Genomic DNA, 17,606 nt, shown 5'->3' with positions numbered 1-17,606 from the left:
GGTGGATTTTTGTCCAGGACTGATTGATTACTCATAGCTAATGAGGTCTTATTTTGAACCAGCTCTTTACGCCTGCTTCCTCGTCTGCAAAATGGGGTAATAGTGCTTAAACCATATAGTCTTCGTGAGGATTAAACAACAGCTTATGAGTTCCTGGATCCAGTCATACCTTTGACTAGTATTTCTGTGCTTTGCGCTTAAGTCAGTTTGAGCTGAGCTCCTCACAGCAACTACCTCGATTCTTGCCTGTGTCAACAGCACGACCGGAGATTTGTGGGTGATAAAGCTGGAGGTGGGGGCGGGGGGAGCCTGCCAGGTCCAGTGCAAAGGCAGCAGGCTGAGGGGAATGAGGAGGCCCTTCCCGTGGGAATGGTCTCTCAGCCGTCCTGATCAGGATTCCCTTCCTCAGTGTGAAGGGTTGGGGTGCTTGTCTTTGTCCGGATACTGCACATCTGTCCACTCCACGCTGCCCCAAGGTTGTCCCCACAGGAGCCCTGTTTCTCAGAGGTGAGAGCTGGTGCCTATGGGAGGGCTCAGGTGGGGGCTGTGCAGTGCTTAGGTGGCATCTTATGCTCAGACACACTATGCTGCACCCATTCTGTGCTAGGTGCACCACCTCACTCTTCTGTGGCATGAGGCTGAAGGGACCCTGCCTGGTGGGGGAGCTGCAGTCATGGCGGGAGGCTAAGCATAGGGGCGACACAAACACGGCACATCTGTCCTGTCAGTTTGGCTGGCTTGGGCCAGATGTACCCACTCCTCAGAGGACACTACTGGGGGCCTGCAAGATGGTCTGGTTAGTATCTTTTACGTCCGGAAACCACCCATTTGCCCACACGGATGCCTGTCTGTTCCAGGCACACCTTTCCCACATCACCTGTAGTGCAGGTCATGTCCACAAAGATTTCCATCCTGGGTCCAGGGAGGTCAAACGTCCCCTCCGGGACTACTCCAGTGTAACTGATAAGGTGTACTGACCTCTGGACCTAACTCGAGCAATTACTTGACCTCTGTATCTGTTTCCCCATCTGAAATTGGCGATGACAACTCCTGTGTGAGACTGTTGTGAGGATTATGAGTCAATATTTCCAAAATGCTTTGGAAAACACTGGGCATGCAGTTGGTGCTGAGAATCGTGTCCGGTGCGCAGATGGTGCTTCAGAAGCACTTAGAATAGTACCTGGCACACAGATAGTGCGCTCAGAGCAGCAGCCATCACACACCTGGCATTCAGTAAGCACACAGGCACAGAACTGGTGCTTGGTAATCATGTGAAAAGAAAAAACCCCACACTGCCAAGGAACACACTGGCACTTTTATATGTACACAGCGGAAAGTACAGAGTCTCAATAAGAAAATACACTCTGTGTTCAGGTGCACCCCACCACCACCCCCTCAGTTCACCCCAGGTTGAGGACAAGAGGGAAGGGGACAACCATAAATAGAGAATAGAAGGGAGGGTTAATGCTCTAAGGGGCAAACACAGGTAGGGAACACACTGCCGGAAGGAGACATACCTCTTCTTCCCCAGGAGAAAGCAATATAGCAGCACAGGAGAACAGTAGCCACGACTAAGCCTGTGGCGTCTGGCATGGGGCACCTAACACAGGTAAGAGGACAGGGCTGGAGCCGGGAAGGAAGAGAGCAGACATGGCTTCCTTCCCTGTGGCAGGGCCAGGGCCCCTCAGTTTATATCCATGAACTCAAAGTTGGCTGGGGTACCACAGGCTGGGGATGCTGGGGGGTCAGATAAGCTGGGCTGGGGTTGCAGGCGACGTGCCACATCCTGGCGTTGGTAGAAGAGGACATAGGCTGCCTTGGACTGCGAGGAGAGGACAGGAGTCAGTGTGGATCGGGGAGGAGGGTGTCGGGAGAAGGGAGGATGGAAATCACACCTCAATCTGATTCTCAGTCACAGGTGAGACACTGTTGTCATCGAAGTAGTGCCATTGACCGCTGTCCTTGTTGCAGGCAAATGTCGTGTCTATAAGAGAGGGGAAGCTGTCCTCACCGACCCTCCTGCCCCTAAGAGGCGACCACGTTCGCTCTCTCACTCCTCCCACCCTGATGACCTCGCCACCCATTCACACATCTGGGGACACCCACTGGGGACATCCTGACCCCCCGGCACACGGCCCTGCCACGGCCTGGCACATACAGTGTCCATCCCGCAGGCCCCCGTAATGGTTGGAAACTGCGATGAGATCATATTTGTACAGCTCTGGGGCCGACTTGTTCTGCGGCTTGATGACAAACTTGGAGAAGTCCAGGTCCCTATGGGTGGGGAGAGGGATAACACTGCTGGCGCCCCCTTCCCCATTGCCTGCCTTCCCCCCACAGCCAGCCTCCCCGGGCCCCGGACCGGATAGGAAACTCCACAAGGGTATCCAGCTTCTCGCGGGAGAACTTGGTGTAGGAAAAGCGCTTCAGGTGGATGATGAGCGTCTCCGGCAGCATCCACAGGTCCAGCTTCTTGGTGGCCAGCTGGTGCTGCTTGCAATTGGGGCAGTACCTAGAGATGGAGCCCGAGTCGGGACACAGACACTTTCTGAGCACCTACCGCATGCTCCTTGTGCCGTGCGGCCTTCGTGGGCCACGTCTCGTCCAGAGATGCTGCTCTTACTCCTAGCCTGCCTGTTACTCTAGTTTGCTCTCTTGACACGTTAAAATCCTGCCAAGTACTTACCAACTCCCCACTGTATAAACTTTTATACTGGCGTGTGTTTTTGTTTGGCTTCCGGTCTGTGAGACACTAGTCTTCTTTTAGAGCCTGCCTCTCTCACTCCAGTTTTCTCTCTTCTATTTTATTCACTGACTCACTCGCCAGGTATTTACTGACGGTCTACTGTTGAGTCCTTTGGCACTACTTTGTATTTCTATTCCCTTTCTGCTCCATGGAGATGCCGCTCTTATTTTTGAGACTGGTTTTGTCTTTTTTGGTTCTCTTTTTCTGTTTTGTTTATTCTGCAAGGATCTAACGAGTATCTACTGCACAGCCCACACCATTATAATCAGTGAGAAGAGACACACAGTGAACTTAAAAGTCTTCCCCCTTAAGGGGTTCACTCTAACAGAAAAGACAAAAAACGATGCAAAAGGGGATCTAGGATGTGACATCAAGTGGCGTTACAGAGCTAGAGAGAGGGAATGGAGGGAGCTGATGGCTGGGGGAGGAGCGGCTTTTAACAGAAGAGTAAGAGAAGGTCTCTCTGATGAGGTGACATTTGCTCAGAGACCTGAGCAAAATGGAGGTCAAATCCTGTAGATAACAAGAGGAAGAACGACCCTGGGAGAAGGAACAGCCCAGACAAAGGCTCTGAGGTAGGAATAGGCTTGGGGTGTTGGTGGCCAGAGTGGCAGGAAGGCTTCGAGTGAGGGGGAGGGGGAAGGAGGTGTATTTAGTGGTGACGGACTGGGGGAGGTGGTCCCACCCAACTGCACCCCCAGAGGCCCCGTTCTGGTCCCTCACCAGGGGTTTTCCTTCTCCAGGGTCTCAGTGGTGGTGAAGAGCTCGATGCACTCCTGCAGCCGCACCGGAGCCTTCTTCAGCACGTACCCAACGCAGTCATGCTTCACATAGCCCTAGGTCGGGGGAGTGGACAGCCAGGCATGAGGACGGGGGTTGGCGGGGGATAAAAAGGAGTGGGGGTGGAAGACGCACGCCGAGTGGTTAAGAGCACGGACTTTGAAGCTAGGAATCCGAGGCCCTGGGAGCTCTGCGGCCACGGCTCCGGCTCAGCGGAGGTGGGGGAGGGTGTGTGTGGCGCAAGGTGAAAGTGCCTCCCATCCCCAGGATCTCGCTTACCTCAGCCTCCACCTCGTCATAGTAACGCTTCTTCATCTCTGGCTCCCAGTCGATGGCAATGTACGGCTGGGCTGGGGGCGAGGGGAGGTGGTCATGAGCCCTGCTGCCAAGGAAACCCCCCCTCCCGCCTCCCCAACCCTGGCTCACAGCTGAAGGAGACACCATGGGTATCCTCGTTGAAGGTCGAGCGGTCGCTGGTCCCATTGGAATTCACTGTCTGCAGGGTGAAGAGGTGCTTGCGCCGTGCTCTCTGGGGCCAGTGAGATGGTCCAGGGGAGTTGTCCACGGGGGCCCGGCTCCCGCCCGCGACTCCAGAGCTGGGCCCAGCCTGCTCCGGCCCAGGGTCTTGGGAGCTGCCCCCAGCCACATGTCCAGGCTTAGGGAGGTTGTCCTTATCCTCCAGGTCTGCTGGGACAGGAGAGGATGTCAGAGGTGGAAATGTGTGAGCCCCAGGGGGTTGAGCTGCAATACACATCCATGTGGACCCTGTGTGGGCCAGACCGACCCCAGACCCCCTGACCCTTCCTCAGGCCATGGGACTGCTTGTACAGACCCTCATCCTTGCCGATCCTCTCTCCTTTCTCTTCCTCACCTTTCTCATCCCCATCATCCTCGTCATCCGAGCTGGGTCTGGTCACATAGCGTCTGCCGACAGAGCAGAGGAGACTCTCAAGGAGGGACCCGAGGGCAGGGAGGACAGAGCCCAGAATCCTACTTTGCTTATGATGGAAAGCCACTGGTAAACCCACACACTAACAGTTCTTAAGGAGGAGCCCGGAAGGTCTCAGGAGATGCCAGAGGGACACAGGAAGAGGCGGCCTGACAATGTAGGATCTTGTGCGCCACAGTTAAGGAGCGTGGATCTTAAGTATGATAAGCCACTGGTAAACAGGCCCACGATCAGCTGTAAATTTCCATCAGGGAAGGCCTCTGAGGAGCACTTGTAAGTGCAACATGAGAGAGAGGTGAAGCCAGATAGCGCACTGTTGTTTGCCTTGGTAAGGACTCTGGATTTTAAGCACGATGAAAATCTATCAGTAAAAACACAAACAACCAAGCCTCTCCAAGGAAGAGACAATTAAGTACAAGATGAAGTCTGTATTTTGTCTGTCTTGTTCACCTCTGTGTATCCCCAGCACCTAGGAGAAGTGGTAGCAAAGTCAGAAATTTAGAGAAAGAAAAAAGCCTACAAGTTCCTCTCTGGCCATGTTAAGTTTGAGCTGTCTTCTGGATGCAGACGGGAGGTGGCAACTAAGCAGCTAGACGCCCGGGTCTGAGTTCTGACCCCACCTCCCTGCCTGATCCCAAAGGGCAGACTCACGAGAGGCGGTACAGCAGGATGTGATACAGGGCGTCCCAGGAGAGCCGGTCCCGGGGCACCGACACCAGGAGCGGGTGCCCAAAGAGCATCAGGCCATAGTAAGAATTGTTGTAGTCGCGGGCTGGGGTGCGCTCCCGCAGGTAGATAGGAAGCACAACGTCCTCTCTGGAGTTCTCGCCAATAGCAGCCCTGCCTGACACCTCGTATCTGTGGGGAATGGACATCAGGTCACGCCTGATCAGGACACCCAAGAGGGATTCGAGGACTCTACCCCAGTTGCTCCAGCCACTCACCACTCACAGCCTGAAAATATTTTTAAAAGGGTCTGAAGAGTCACCCAGGGTTCTGCATTTTACAAACTGTTGGATGATTTACACAGCCCTTTGTTTATGTGATGTTAGATGAAGTACTTCAGTGTTATCAGAGCACTGAGGGAGTTAACAAAAATTTTTTGTGACACAGGGATCTAAGACCATTTTCTTTTTGGAAAACTAAACTGCTTGGTTTACAAAAACTTTTCTACTCATAAAGCACCTTCTGTTTTAGTTACCCGAAGATTTCAAACTTGCTCTGAATGTTCTTATGCTCAGAAGGCATCTTAGTGTTCCCCATTTCAAAAATCACTTGGTTTTTGAGGCCTGCAATGTGAGTAAGGAGTGCAGATCAGCATCTGGTACATACGAGGTACTAGTTAAGTGCTGAATAAAATAAAGAAACAGGAGCCTCCCTCACATAACAAGGAGGAAAACACCCAAGGACGCCCTGTATAAGGATGTGTCGCCCCACTCACTGACAGCCCCTAGCCCCCTGCCCCACTAAGACACATGGCCGAAGCCCCGAGCCGCGCAGGTGCCCTGTGAATCAGGCCGAGGAAGGGAGAGGGAAGGTGGTTAATGGAGGAGGTTGCTGAGAAGCCCTCATCTCCCCTGGTCCTCTCACTCACATGAAGATATCATCTCGGTCCAAGATGCTGCTCAGAGACTCCTCCAGCTGGTAGATCTTATAGAAGCGGTGACTGAAGACATCGGCCACCATCATCTGAGAATGGGATGCGGAGAGGGGACCGGTCAGTCTGCCAGGTCTCCCCCAGGCCCTTCTGCCTCTCTCTGCCCCCCTGCCCCTGAATCCCACCCTCCTTCTATCTGCAGAGCCTCACCCTTTCTGGCGAGACACCAGTGTGTTTGGCCAGAGCCACACACAGATCCGAGATCTTGCCTCTCTTGGGGACCACGAGCCGGTGCTGAGGGAGGAACGGTATCCACAAAAGAGCAGAAGGATGTGTGGTGAGTTAGGGAAGGAAACCCTGAGGTACGGCAGAGTAATCAAACGAACTCTGACTACACGTCCCTCATTACGTCCCGTCCCCATTCCCCCCATACCTGCTCTGGCTTGCGGCGGGGGTCCATGGAGACAAAGAAGACCTCCATGACCCTCTTGTGGGTCACAGGCAGTGGGACACTGAGGTAGCAGAAGGGGTCGAAGGTCACAGACACGTTGCCACAATCAGGGCACACCACCGTGGACTTGAAGAGACCATGGAAAGTGTCCACAATCACAGAATCGTTCCGCCGTTTGTGGTTCTGCCAGGCCTCCTGAGCAACCTCCTGTTGAGTGCCGTGGTGGGTGGTGAGGCTCGCCCGGGGCCGGGGAAAACCATGGTGTGGGGTGGATGCGCATGGGATTAAAGTTAAGGTTAGGGCCACCGGTAAAGTCCAGAGGCAGAGTTACAGCGAGGGCTATCTGGAGACTGCGTTCACTGTCGGGGCCGGGGGTTATTTGGGGCAGGAGACCAGGTGGGGGTTAACTCTGGGTTGGGTGTGAGGGCAGATGTGGCGTTGGAGCCAAGGTTGGGACTGAGGTCAGGGAAGAAGAGCTTAATAGAAAATGGTGGTGTGCGGGATACTCCAGGGAGGCCAGAAAATTCCTGAGGCAGAGGCCCTAGTGGCTTTAATGAGGCTCTCAGGATGGGGGTCTTCCAGGAGCACCCACCTGATCTGGCCTCCCAGCAGCATCGCACAGTTCCACATATTCCTTCTTCTTAACACGATTGAGGTCCTCGTGCAGCCCATCCAGGAGGAACGACAGCAGCTCCTGTGAGTCATGCTGCTGGTAGCCCAGAAACTGGGACGCAAAGTGGCCGACCTTGGTCTGAGAAGATGGGCAGGGCCGTCAGAGCGTGAGGGAGTTGGGGGATGGGGGCGCAGAGGAGCCGGCCAGGGCTGAGCCACACCTTGAACACGTGGGGCACGATGGAGCGGTGGTGGCCGGACCACGCCTGCTTCACCAGGTCCGCATAGGCCTCTGCAATCTCCCCCTTCATGCCCAGCGGGTTGCAGAAGTTGAGCTCCTCCAGGTAGCGGTTTTTGAGGAAGTAGTTGGTGAGCTGTGGCACGTTGCTGAGGCACTGCAGAAGGCAGGGGCCAGGTGCATGAAGAGGAGAGAGAGGTAACCAAGGTAGGGACAGAGGAAAGGGAGACAGGAGGGAGGAGGAAGGGGAAAGAAAGAGAAGGGGCAGGGGAGTAGGGGAGAGAAGAGAGCAGTATTTCAGGAGGAGGAAGAATGTGGTGACGAAGGAGAGAAGACAAGGGAAAGCAGGGAGCAAGTGGAAGGAAGAGGCATTAACGTTTCAGAAAGTAACGTGGGCATGTCGAGCCAGACTGTGGGGCCCCAGCTTCCAACCTGACCCCTTGCCCTGCAGTACCCCCCTAGCTCTGTCCCCAGTCTCCAATGCTCAAATCCATCCCTGCGCAGTGCCAGACCTAGACCTAATGGCTCAACCTGCAGGGCCGAGTTCATGAAGCACGTGTTGCCCAGATTGGTGAGACCACAGATGCCCGGCTGGCCCTGGAAGTCCTCATCCTCCTCCGACGCGCTGCTCCTGGGACGGATGAGAAACTCTTATCAGCTGAGGACCTACTACTTGTGGGTGGAATGTGCTCTTGGGCTCAGTTGTTCTGCCTACTGTGGGATCCCACTCTGGACTGGAAACCCCAAGGGCTCACATGGCGGGCAGCTGTGCGCTGGGCCAAGTGCCATCCTTGTTTCGGGTCTCCATGATGACCACCTGGGTTGGAGGAAGAGGAGTAAAGATCAGGAAAGGCATTCATGGAGGGCCCACGGACACCTAGCCCTCACTTCCCCCAACCTGAGCACGGGTGGTGGGCCAAGAAGCCCTCCCCACCCTTACCTGCCCAGTCTGGAGAGCGGCGTCAAGCACCGTGACACGTGTGTTGCACAACCTCTCAAAAGAGCCCTCCGCGTTCTTGATCCACAGCCGTGTCTCTTCCTGGGGGCTCACCAGAAACTGCTCTTGAGCGGTGCGCAGGACTAGGTCTGTGGAGGGTGATGGGGCACATTCAAGGTCTTCCTGGAACCCTGGAGGATCCATCCATCTTGGCATCAGACTCCTTAGGTCACCGAGCTGTGACCGTGGCTGGGAATGCCAACTCATTCCGCGACCCTTAGACTCACCAATAGAATCTGTGCGGTTGAATTGAGCAGTGTGAGCTGTGTCCATATCACTGTGCTGGATGAGCAGCAGTTCTACTGGGTACACTTCAACCTTCTGGATGCTGGACAGCTCCACGACCTGGAAGGAGGGAAGGATGCACACACAGGTGTACCCACCCAACACACACACGGACACAGGAACGACGACCTCTGAGATCAGAGGAACATCCACACAGACAAACACACGTGGCATAGACACACGTACGAGGTTCTGTGAGGGGAGCATGCACAGGCGAGCAAATGCAGGGGACACAGCAAGATACCGTCTAATGACCTGGGAGAGGAGGAGAGGGCAGACCCAGGTGTATGGATACAGCATACGTGAACACACAGGTCTGGACCCATCCTGGGCCTATGAGGCCTTCCTCCTACACTCCCCCACTATAAAAGCTGCCCCCCAGCACCCTCCCCACCCACTATACCTTGCGTTCAATGGGAGGCTGGCCATGCTCTAGACCATACCAGTTGACCAGGTAATGCCAAGCAGCCGCTGGGAGCAGCACATAGTCCTCACCTTCCACCAGTCCCTTCTTGAGGCGCCAGTTTACCTGGTCTGCAGGAGGGCGGGGGGAGGTGGCAGAGGAACAATCAGGGAAGGAAAGTGATGAGTCACTCTGGCCATCTCACCAATGACCTAGCACAGAAAAGGGGCTCATGATCATTTGCTGGGACAAAGATGACAAGAAGTCCAGGCTAGGCTGATGTGGGGAGGCAGAAGCCTGGTACCTTCAAAGAGCTCAGCATTGTTGATGCAGCCAGGGAAGGTGCTGGGGTCCTGGCCTCCTCCCTGCACGTGTACTTCCCACTGCTTGTACCAGTGCTGCTCCACGAGGAACCTGGACCAGACAGGTGACAGGGGTGTCACACAGCTATCTGGGGGTTAGTGGTACCACTTCACATGGTTATTAGACTAAAAGTATCAACACGTGTTTACAAGTCAAGATGACAAGTTTCATGAACACCTGAAACTAATACAGCGCTATACGCCAACTATTTTTCCGATTAAAAAAAGAAATTCTTCCCAGAATTCAACATTTAAAAAATTTTTCAGCATCACATAAAAATAAATTAGAAGCAAAATGTATTCAGTGAAATCCAGATTCGGACAGAATGCTTAACTTCTTAAGATACTAAAAGAGATTTGATTTAAAACAGAAAGTGTGCTCAATAACGGCAAAAAAAAAAAAAAAAAAAACCAAGGGGAAAAAAAAGAAACCCATACCCATACCCATGGTGCCAGAAAACAGGAGATTTTATTATGGAATAAACAATCATTCACTTGTATTAGTCTGTGGGGTAACAGTCAAATTAGGTTCAAAATAACTGCTATTTGCAGCTAATGTTGTAAGACTTCAGCCATTTGTTAAATGTGCAGTGTTTGTAAAGGCTACAAAAATCTTCAGCTAAGAAATGGATTGTTAAATTCTGAAAACCCGCTCAGAAATCAAAAAGAATTTCAACTGCTAAAAGAATCATAAAGTTTTCCTTCAAAAATTGTATACTGCCATCTTTAAAATAATTTTTTATTTAGGATTTATTTTGGCTTTAGAGTAAATTTCCAAGTGTATGGTGACTAGCTCACTCTTTGTGTAAAACTGTGGTGAAAAACGTATAAAATTTACCACCTGAACCACCTTTAAGTGCAGTTTGACCTGTTCTCTTTTAAAGGAGACTTTTATATGCACTACTAGGATAAACATTTAGGACTGTTGAAATCTGCCGTTGTAAAATGTCATGAGAAATTCTGAAGTCTGCAAAATGCTTGACATATAATAAGTGCTAAATGAACATTAGCTGTTACTGTTCCGATCCCAGGGCTTAGACAAAAAAGTTCATGTACACATAATCCTCGTTCCCCCCTCCAACCCCAACACAAACCTGCTCTGCTATGGAATTTTTTTTTTCTTTTTCTTTGGCTGCGCCCACCCGTGGCATACAGGATCTTAGTTCCCAGACCAGGGATCGAACCTTGCCCGCTGCAGTGGAAGTGCGGAGTCTTAATCACTGGACCGCCAGGGAAGTCCCTGCTATGGAATTTTTGACACATAAAAGGCTGTCCCAAGTATTTAACAGCCTCAAGTAAACACTTTTTTAAAAAATTACAAAACTGCTGAAAAATACGTAAACATTAGTTTTCCAGCGATTTAACTCTATAAATTCGATTCCTTAAAATGGCAACTTTTCTTTGTTTAAAAAAGGATCAGAAAGGTAGGGGGATGGAGAGATAGAAAAACCCTGGAATAGTCACATGTTGCCCAAATAGGCAAACTTTTCTGTGGGTTGTTTTTTATTCATTTATTTATTTTGGGGGTTGCAGTGACCCCCCCAGACCCCGTACTTCATTCATGCCAGGGACACACACCCTCCCCACCCCGGTGGCTCAAGCCACAGACACTTCCCATCACTCATCTAGAAAACCCCATCACGGACCTTACCCTCTGCCACTTGCACCTTCACCTCCCCTTCAAGGTTTTAATTGCCTCCATTGATGGTCTATGAGGTTAATTCACTCAGTAAAGCTAGTTTATTGTTAATGGGAGCTTCGAAGCAAAAGGAGCCACAGCTCAATGGGTTTTTTTAAAAGCAGATTTTTAAGGAAGATTAACACTAAAATCACTTTTTAGAGTGGTAAGCAAAACCTCCAGACCTGGCTACAACCTGGATTTCTAAAGCCGTCATAGAAGACTGAAGTTTCACATAAATTTTCACAAAGTATCACTACCATGTTTTTTCAATTCAAAGACACAAAAACTTTAACATCTCTGAATTGGGATGGCTCATAATCTGTCAGCTCAGGTGGCAGTCATGACAGAGTTGTCATTGTCTAATGAAAAAGCACCCACATTGTTACATTTACTCCTACACTTCAATTTTTTTTGGTTGCTACTGTAAATGGTATCTTTAAAATTTTAACTTTCTAATTTCTTGTTGCTAGTATACAGAAATAAAATGGATCTTCCTAAAGTCACTTATGTTTGTGTTTCCTCAAATTTGTTAAAATGATATGAAATATGTGCTTACGGAAAGAAATTACTAAAAATATTGTCTGTCCTCTAGATTTCTCTTGTGTCTGGAGAAAATATTGGTTATTCTGGTTAATCATTACACTAGGTATAATAATTACAGAGAAATAGAAATATGGATATAAACTAAGAGATGGTTTCCTACTTGTTTTATTAAAAGGTTGTTAGCTTATTCAGATGGTAAATGTGCTATTACCTTGTTCTAAATTCATTATTTATATATCTGTATAAGCCTACATACATAAATAAGAAGGCAGGCATATAAATAAATCCTTTCTGTAAATTGTTACATGAATAATGTACCAAAGGAGAAAAATTAGAATTTGGGCCCTTTTCTGTAAAATGACTACATTAATTTATGCCCAGATTGGAAGTTCCTTTTTCTGTCACCAAATTACTGTTAACTCTTGGTACCTTCTGACACTCCTTAGCTCATTTTTTAAAAAGAATTCTTGCTTTAAAAAAAAGTTAAGCTCCTAATAATCTTTGTTATTTATCACTGTGTTTTACGAGGTTGACTATAAATATTTCTCATCTTTACTTCAATTTATATCTTGTTAAAAAACAACTATTCTTCCTTTGTCTTTCGCAAATTCAGGCCAAAGTCAGAATAACAACACTGTTAAGATGTTCTTTTCTGTCTAAACTATCTCTGGGAGATACCACAAAGATCTGCTCCTTTGCCCTATAAAAGGAATGACAATAGCATCATTAGGTTTATCCAAAATTCCCCCAATTTTAATTAACTTGAAAATTTCAGAAAAGCTTTCATTTTTCAAACTTGATATTTTTAAAAATGACAAACCAAAAAGAAAGTTTATCTTCCTAGATTAGTTATTGTTAATTATATATAATTAGATATACTAATATAAATATCTTTCAATAACTGCATACTTTTCAAGCTAAAAAGCATACTCACGTTCAAGCAACAAAGACTAGTACAGTAACTGTCTACCAAAAGATCCCCCCTCCAGGACGCTAGACTCACAAACCCTTTTCCCTTTTTGGTTCACAAAAAGTCTGAACAGGTACTAGGGGTGCCGACTCAATTACAGGGGAATTGTCAGAGGCCTATTGTTTATTTCAGTCTTTCATTAGATCCAGTGGCCAAAGCATATTTACCTTGTGTAAGAGCTATAGCAGCAATCGCCAACCAAACGTGTGAAAATTTCAGTCAGTTTAGTTCTAGGGTCTTCATTAAAGGTAACGGTTCCCCGTGCTGTGCAGACTTCTCCATTGACAGAAAACCCTCAACATTTCTAGGCTAGTCTCTTAAGCTCCAGTGAGACGTTGCTTCCCCTTCACACATCACAGTCGATTCTGCAACACTGAACCCAGCCACCCACCTTCCTTAACCTGAACAAAGAGAACCTCATGCTTGCTTACCTCTGTTAGGAAACTATCCACACCCTGCACAGACCTAGAGACTCCTTCAGCTATCCCAGATTTAATTGTTTTAGATGGTTCATCCTCGAAAATCTGCCGAGGAGGCTAAACTATCACAGATTTGAATTTTCTCTTAAAATTTAAGCTTCTCCTAGAAATTAAATCAGTTTAGATGGCCAAATTAATTAAATGCCCCCACCCAGATCTGCCAGCTGACAAAAGATAGAAGGTGCAAATATTAATATGGATATTAGGTATATGACTTGGGGTTAGTCCATGACTTTGAAATGCTTTATAAGCACAAATTTCCTGACCACTGCAGCAAACCCCTATAAAATAGACAGCAAATTAAAGAATCTTGAGGTGCTCTGCTCTAGATAAGCATTAAAAAATGGAGCTAAGGAAAAATGCTGCATGATATTATCCACAAAAGCATAGATAAACTGGCTTCAATACTGAACCAACATCGATGGGATAAATTTTTTTTATTGACAGAGCATAATTTTTTATTCACATGACATAAAATTAACCATTTAAAAAGTGAACAATTCAATGGCATTTAGTACATTCAGCGTTGTGCAACCACAACCTCTATCTACTTCCAAAACATTTTCAACACCCCAAGAGGAAACCTGGTACTGGTGGAATAATTTTAAAGGGTATTGTCACAAGGCTGTAAAGGTAGGATGGGGCAGAAACCAAAGTCCCCCCCCCCCGCCCTTCTGAACACCTCCAAATGGGCTATAAAAATGTTCCTGTTATTTTTGTTTATTCTCAGGATGGATTGAGGTTTTGCCTTGCTGGAGAGCTATAGTGTAATGGTAAAACAAATTGCTCAGTTCCATATTTCCGATTTGGGGAATCTCAGCTTGTCTCTCCAGTAACAGGAATATATATTTCGCTAGTACTGTGATTAAAGAACTCTGTAAAATGAGCAAACCTCACTCCTAAAGGCTCTCAGGTGAGAGCATGCTTGAGGCGTTCGAGGAACAGCAAGAGTCCAATATGGCCGGATGGGGAAAGTGAGGGGGAGGGAAATCAGAAGAGCATGGGAGAAGATCAGAGCCAGGGACCAGCCTCGCAATCCTAAAGCCTTGCAAGTCATTGTAAGAATTTTAGCATTTACATTGAATAAAATAGGAAGACTGTTAAAACATTTTGAGGAAAGGATGGACATAAATTATTTTTAAAAAGAATTACTGTGTACGGAAAGAGGAAAATAGTACCTGCAGTGGAGAAACCCAGCAGATACCTTCACCAAGTGATCAAGGCTAACGTCACCAATGACGTCATGTGGATACCGAGTACCCACCTGACATGATGCAAAGGGCACACCATGTGCATCCAGTCTGATTTCATATATATCCTCAATAAAATAAAAGATTAGACCACAAATACTATTTAGGGATGCATACAATGGTGGGGAAACGTTAACGAAATTAAAAGTTCAGGGTAATAACTTCCCGTGGCAGGGAGTGGGACCTTCATCTGGGAGGGGCACAGAAGGATTTCTTAAGGTAACGGTCTGAATCTTAACCTAGGTGGTTAATTCACAAATTTTTTATTATTCTTTAAATTTTTTACTTTGAAATTGACTCAGAAAAATCGTAAAAATAATACAAAGAATTCCCGTGTGCCCGTCATCCAGATTCTCCAAATTTAAAATTTTACCCATTTGCTCGATTATTTCTTTAAATACGTTTTTATATATGCCATTCTTTCAGCGATTTCAAGCAAGAGTAAGCTTGCTTACACGACGGTTCTTTACCCCTAAATACTTCGGCATGTATTTCCTAAAAACAAAGATATTCTCTTTCATACTCACAATACAGTTATCAAAAGCAAGAAATTAGCAGTACTAATAGCTAATCTTCAGACCTTAGTAAAATTTTACCAATTTCCCCATTCATATCTTTTACAGTAAAAGAGAGAAAATTCATTTTATGAGAAAAAACTGATTTTTAAATAATTTATTTTTTCTGCTCCGGGATCCAACCCAGGATCACACTTGGCATTTAGTTATCATGACTCGTTAAATCCCGTTAATTTCTTCAGTCTGGAACAGTTCTTCATCCTTTGTCTCTCACGACCTTGAAATTTTTGAAGAGCACAGGCCGTTTATTTTTATAGAATGTCCATCAACCTGGGCTACGTAAACGTTTCATATAATCTTTACAGGTCTTACGTATTTCACAACTTAAAAAACGAGATGCAACTCGGCGAGAAATAAAATGAACCCAGGAACAGTACATTTCAAGCACTGGTTAGCAAATCAATTAAACAAGCCGATTTATCAAGATACGCATTGACATTTTAAAAAGCTATTTGTTCCTGATTACAAAAACAAAGCAGTACTAAAACAGAAAACAAATGTAACATCGAAGGCCCCTCCCGTGCCAATCACCTGCACTTTCTCCCGTCCTGGGAAGAAGGGCTCGGCCAGAGGCAAAAACCTCGCCGCGTCACAAACTTTGCTCATTCGCAGGCGCCATTTTCTGCTTCACAAGGCACCACCTCCCCTCTGCAGTCTTTCCTCGGTCCCAGGACACGCCCCTCGGCCTACGTCACAAGCCTCGTGCCCAGGCTCCAGCTCCCTCCAACACGCAGGCTCCGACTAGCCCCCCCCACCACATCCTTTCGGCTCCGATTTCGCTCTTCCGCCTGACGTCACCCGCCTCGCCTCCGTTGTCAGGCGCAGCGGAGCACCGCGGGCCGCCCCCAAATGCTACGTTACGTCGCGCAGACCACGCTGTCCCGCTCTGTTGCTGAGACAGCCTCCTTCCCAGGTTCTTGGTTCCACCACGCGAGCCTGACCCCGCCGCCGTGGCCCTTTCTTCTCAAGACCCGGCCCCCTGAATGTAAACTGATACAGCCACTATGGAGAACAGTATGGAGGTTCCTTAAAAAAAACTAAAAATAGGGCTTCCCTGGTGGCGCAGCGGTTGAGAATCTGCCTGCCAATGCAGGGGACACGGGTTCGAGCCCTGGTCTGGGAAGATCCCACATGCCGCGGAGCAACTGGGCCCGTAAGCCACAACTACTGAGCCTGCGCTCCGCAACAAGAGAGGCCGCGATAGTGAGAGGCCCGCGCACCGCGATGAAGAGTGGCCCCCGCTTGCCCCAACTAGAGAAAGCCCTCGCACAGAAAGGAAGACCCAACACAGCCAAAAATAAATAAAAAACAAAAACTAAAAATAGAACTACCATACAACCCAGCAATCCCACTACTGGGCATATACCCAGAGAAAGCCATAATTCAAAAAAGCACATGCACCCCAATGTTCACTGCAGCTCTACTTACAATAGCCAGGACATGGAAGCAACCTAAGTGTCCATCGACAGATGAATGGATAAAGAAGATGTGGCACATATATACAATAGAATATTACTCAGCCATAAAAAGAAATGAAACTGAGTTATTTGTAGTGAGGTGGATGGACCTAGAGTCTGTCATACAGAGTGAAGTAAGTCAGAAAGAGAAAAACAAATACCGTATGCTAACACATATATATGGAATCTAAAAAACAAACAAACAAAAAGATGGTCATGAAGAACCTAGGGGCGAGATGGGAATAAAGACACAGACCTACTAGAGAATGGACGGGTAAGCTGGGACGAAGTGAGAGAGTGGCATGGACATATACACACTACCAAACGTAAAATAGGTAGCTAGTGGGAAGCAGCCGCATGGCACAGGGACATCAGCTCTGTGCTTTGTGGGATAGGGTGGGTGGGAGGGAGACGCAAGAGGGAGGACATATGGGGATATATGTATACGTATAGCTGATTCACTTTGTTATAAAGCAGAAACTAACACACCATTGAAAGCAATTATACTCCAATAAAGATGTTAAAAGAAAAAAAGATCCGCCCCCCTGCCTCTCCACAACAAACCGCCTCCGGTTCTCAGGCCGCAGGCTCACACCACACAGGCCCGGCCCCGCCTCTGGGCCACACAGGCCAGGCCCCGCCTCTTTCCCAGACAAGGCACTTCCCCGCCTCTCTCGTCCTCAGTCTCACAGGCCACTCCCCCGCCCCAAGGCACCTCTCCTGCGGACCTTCGCCGCCCCGTCCCCCACCGTCCCCAACGCCCCCATCGTCCCCCCAAGCCGAGGCTCCGTTCGCAGCTCCGCCTCACCAGCTTTCGCCCGCCCGCAGCGGAGGCCCTCGCCCATTCTCGCTGTTCTCGATCTGGCGCCGCTGGCTCTCCAGGCCCGGCACCGCTTCACGCTGTGGCTCTCGGTCCTCGGCCGCAGCCGCAGCCGCCGGACTCTCTGCGACCGCCGCCATGGCCGTTCGCCCTCCTCTCATAGTCACCGCAGCTGGGGATAGGAAGAGGCCCCTCAACTGCTACTTCCGGCTTCTGGTCCCGGAAACGGAAACAGAGCCCCCCAAACAGCCGGGGGGCTACTGCCATTTTGAAAAGGGACCCCTCGCTCGGACGCGTCGAGGGGCTAGGCGGGCATCGGACCTTGGGCGGTGATCTCTGTGACGAATAGGCGGGGTAAAGCCTCCAGTTGGAAACTAAAGACAAAGGTGTCTTGTGGGATTCTAACGCCAT

General features: G+C 48.8%; 1 protein-coding gene across 3 annotated transcripts; it reads right to left on the bottom strand.

Annotated features, from left to right (window-relative positions):
* Positions 1-1,300: 1,300 nt before the first annotated feature.
* USP11 (ubiquitin specific peptidase 11) lies at positions 1,301-17,385 on the bottom strand. Of its 3 annotated transcripts, none has more exons than XM_061177669.1 (21): positions 17,184-17,385; positions 9,363-9,472; positions 9,059-9,189; positions 8,598-8,715; positions 8,314-8,501; positions 8,129-8,190; positions 7,905-8,004; positions 7,357-7,530; positions 7,116-7,274; positions 6,506-6,730; positions 6,283-6,366; positions 6,070-6,164; positions 5,127-5,333; positions 4,398-4,450; positions 3,953-4,210; positions 3,806-3,876; positions 3,470-3,582; positions 2,363-2,512; positions 2,159-2,274; positions 1,896-1,984; positions 1,301-1,822 (listed from the first exon to the last, which is right to left on the bottom strand). In XM_061177669.1, exons 1-21 carry the CDS (start codon positions 17,354-17,356, stop codon positions 1,685-1,687), a joined length of 2,814 nt encoding a protein of 937 aa, XP_061033652.1. In that variant the 5' UTR covers positions 17,357-17,385; the 3' UTR covers positions 1,301-1,684. The 3 variants fall into 3 exon arrangements, with proteins under 3 accessions (XP_061033652.1, XP_061033650.1, XP_061033651.1); XM_061177667.1 differs by having other exon boundaries at positions 8,314-8,459; positions 17,184-17,361; XM_061177668.1 differs by having other exon boundaries at positions 3,968-4,210; positions 8,314-8,459; positions 17,184-17,361.
* Positions 17,386-17,606: the final 221 nt, after the last annotated feature.

The sequence above is a fragment of the Eubalaena glacialis genome, chromosome X (assembly GCF_028564815.1).
Source record: "Eubalaena glacialis isolate mEubGla1 chromosome X, mEubGla1.1.hap2.+ XY, whole genome shotgun sequence".
Taxonomy (NCBI): Eukaryota; Metazoa; Chordata; class Mammalia; order Artiodactyla; family Balaenidae; genus Eubalaena; species Eubalaena glacialis.
This window is presented reverse-complemented; position numbering and strand designations above follow the sequence as displayed.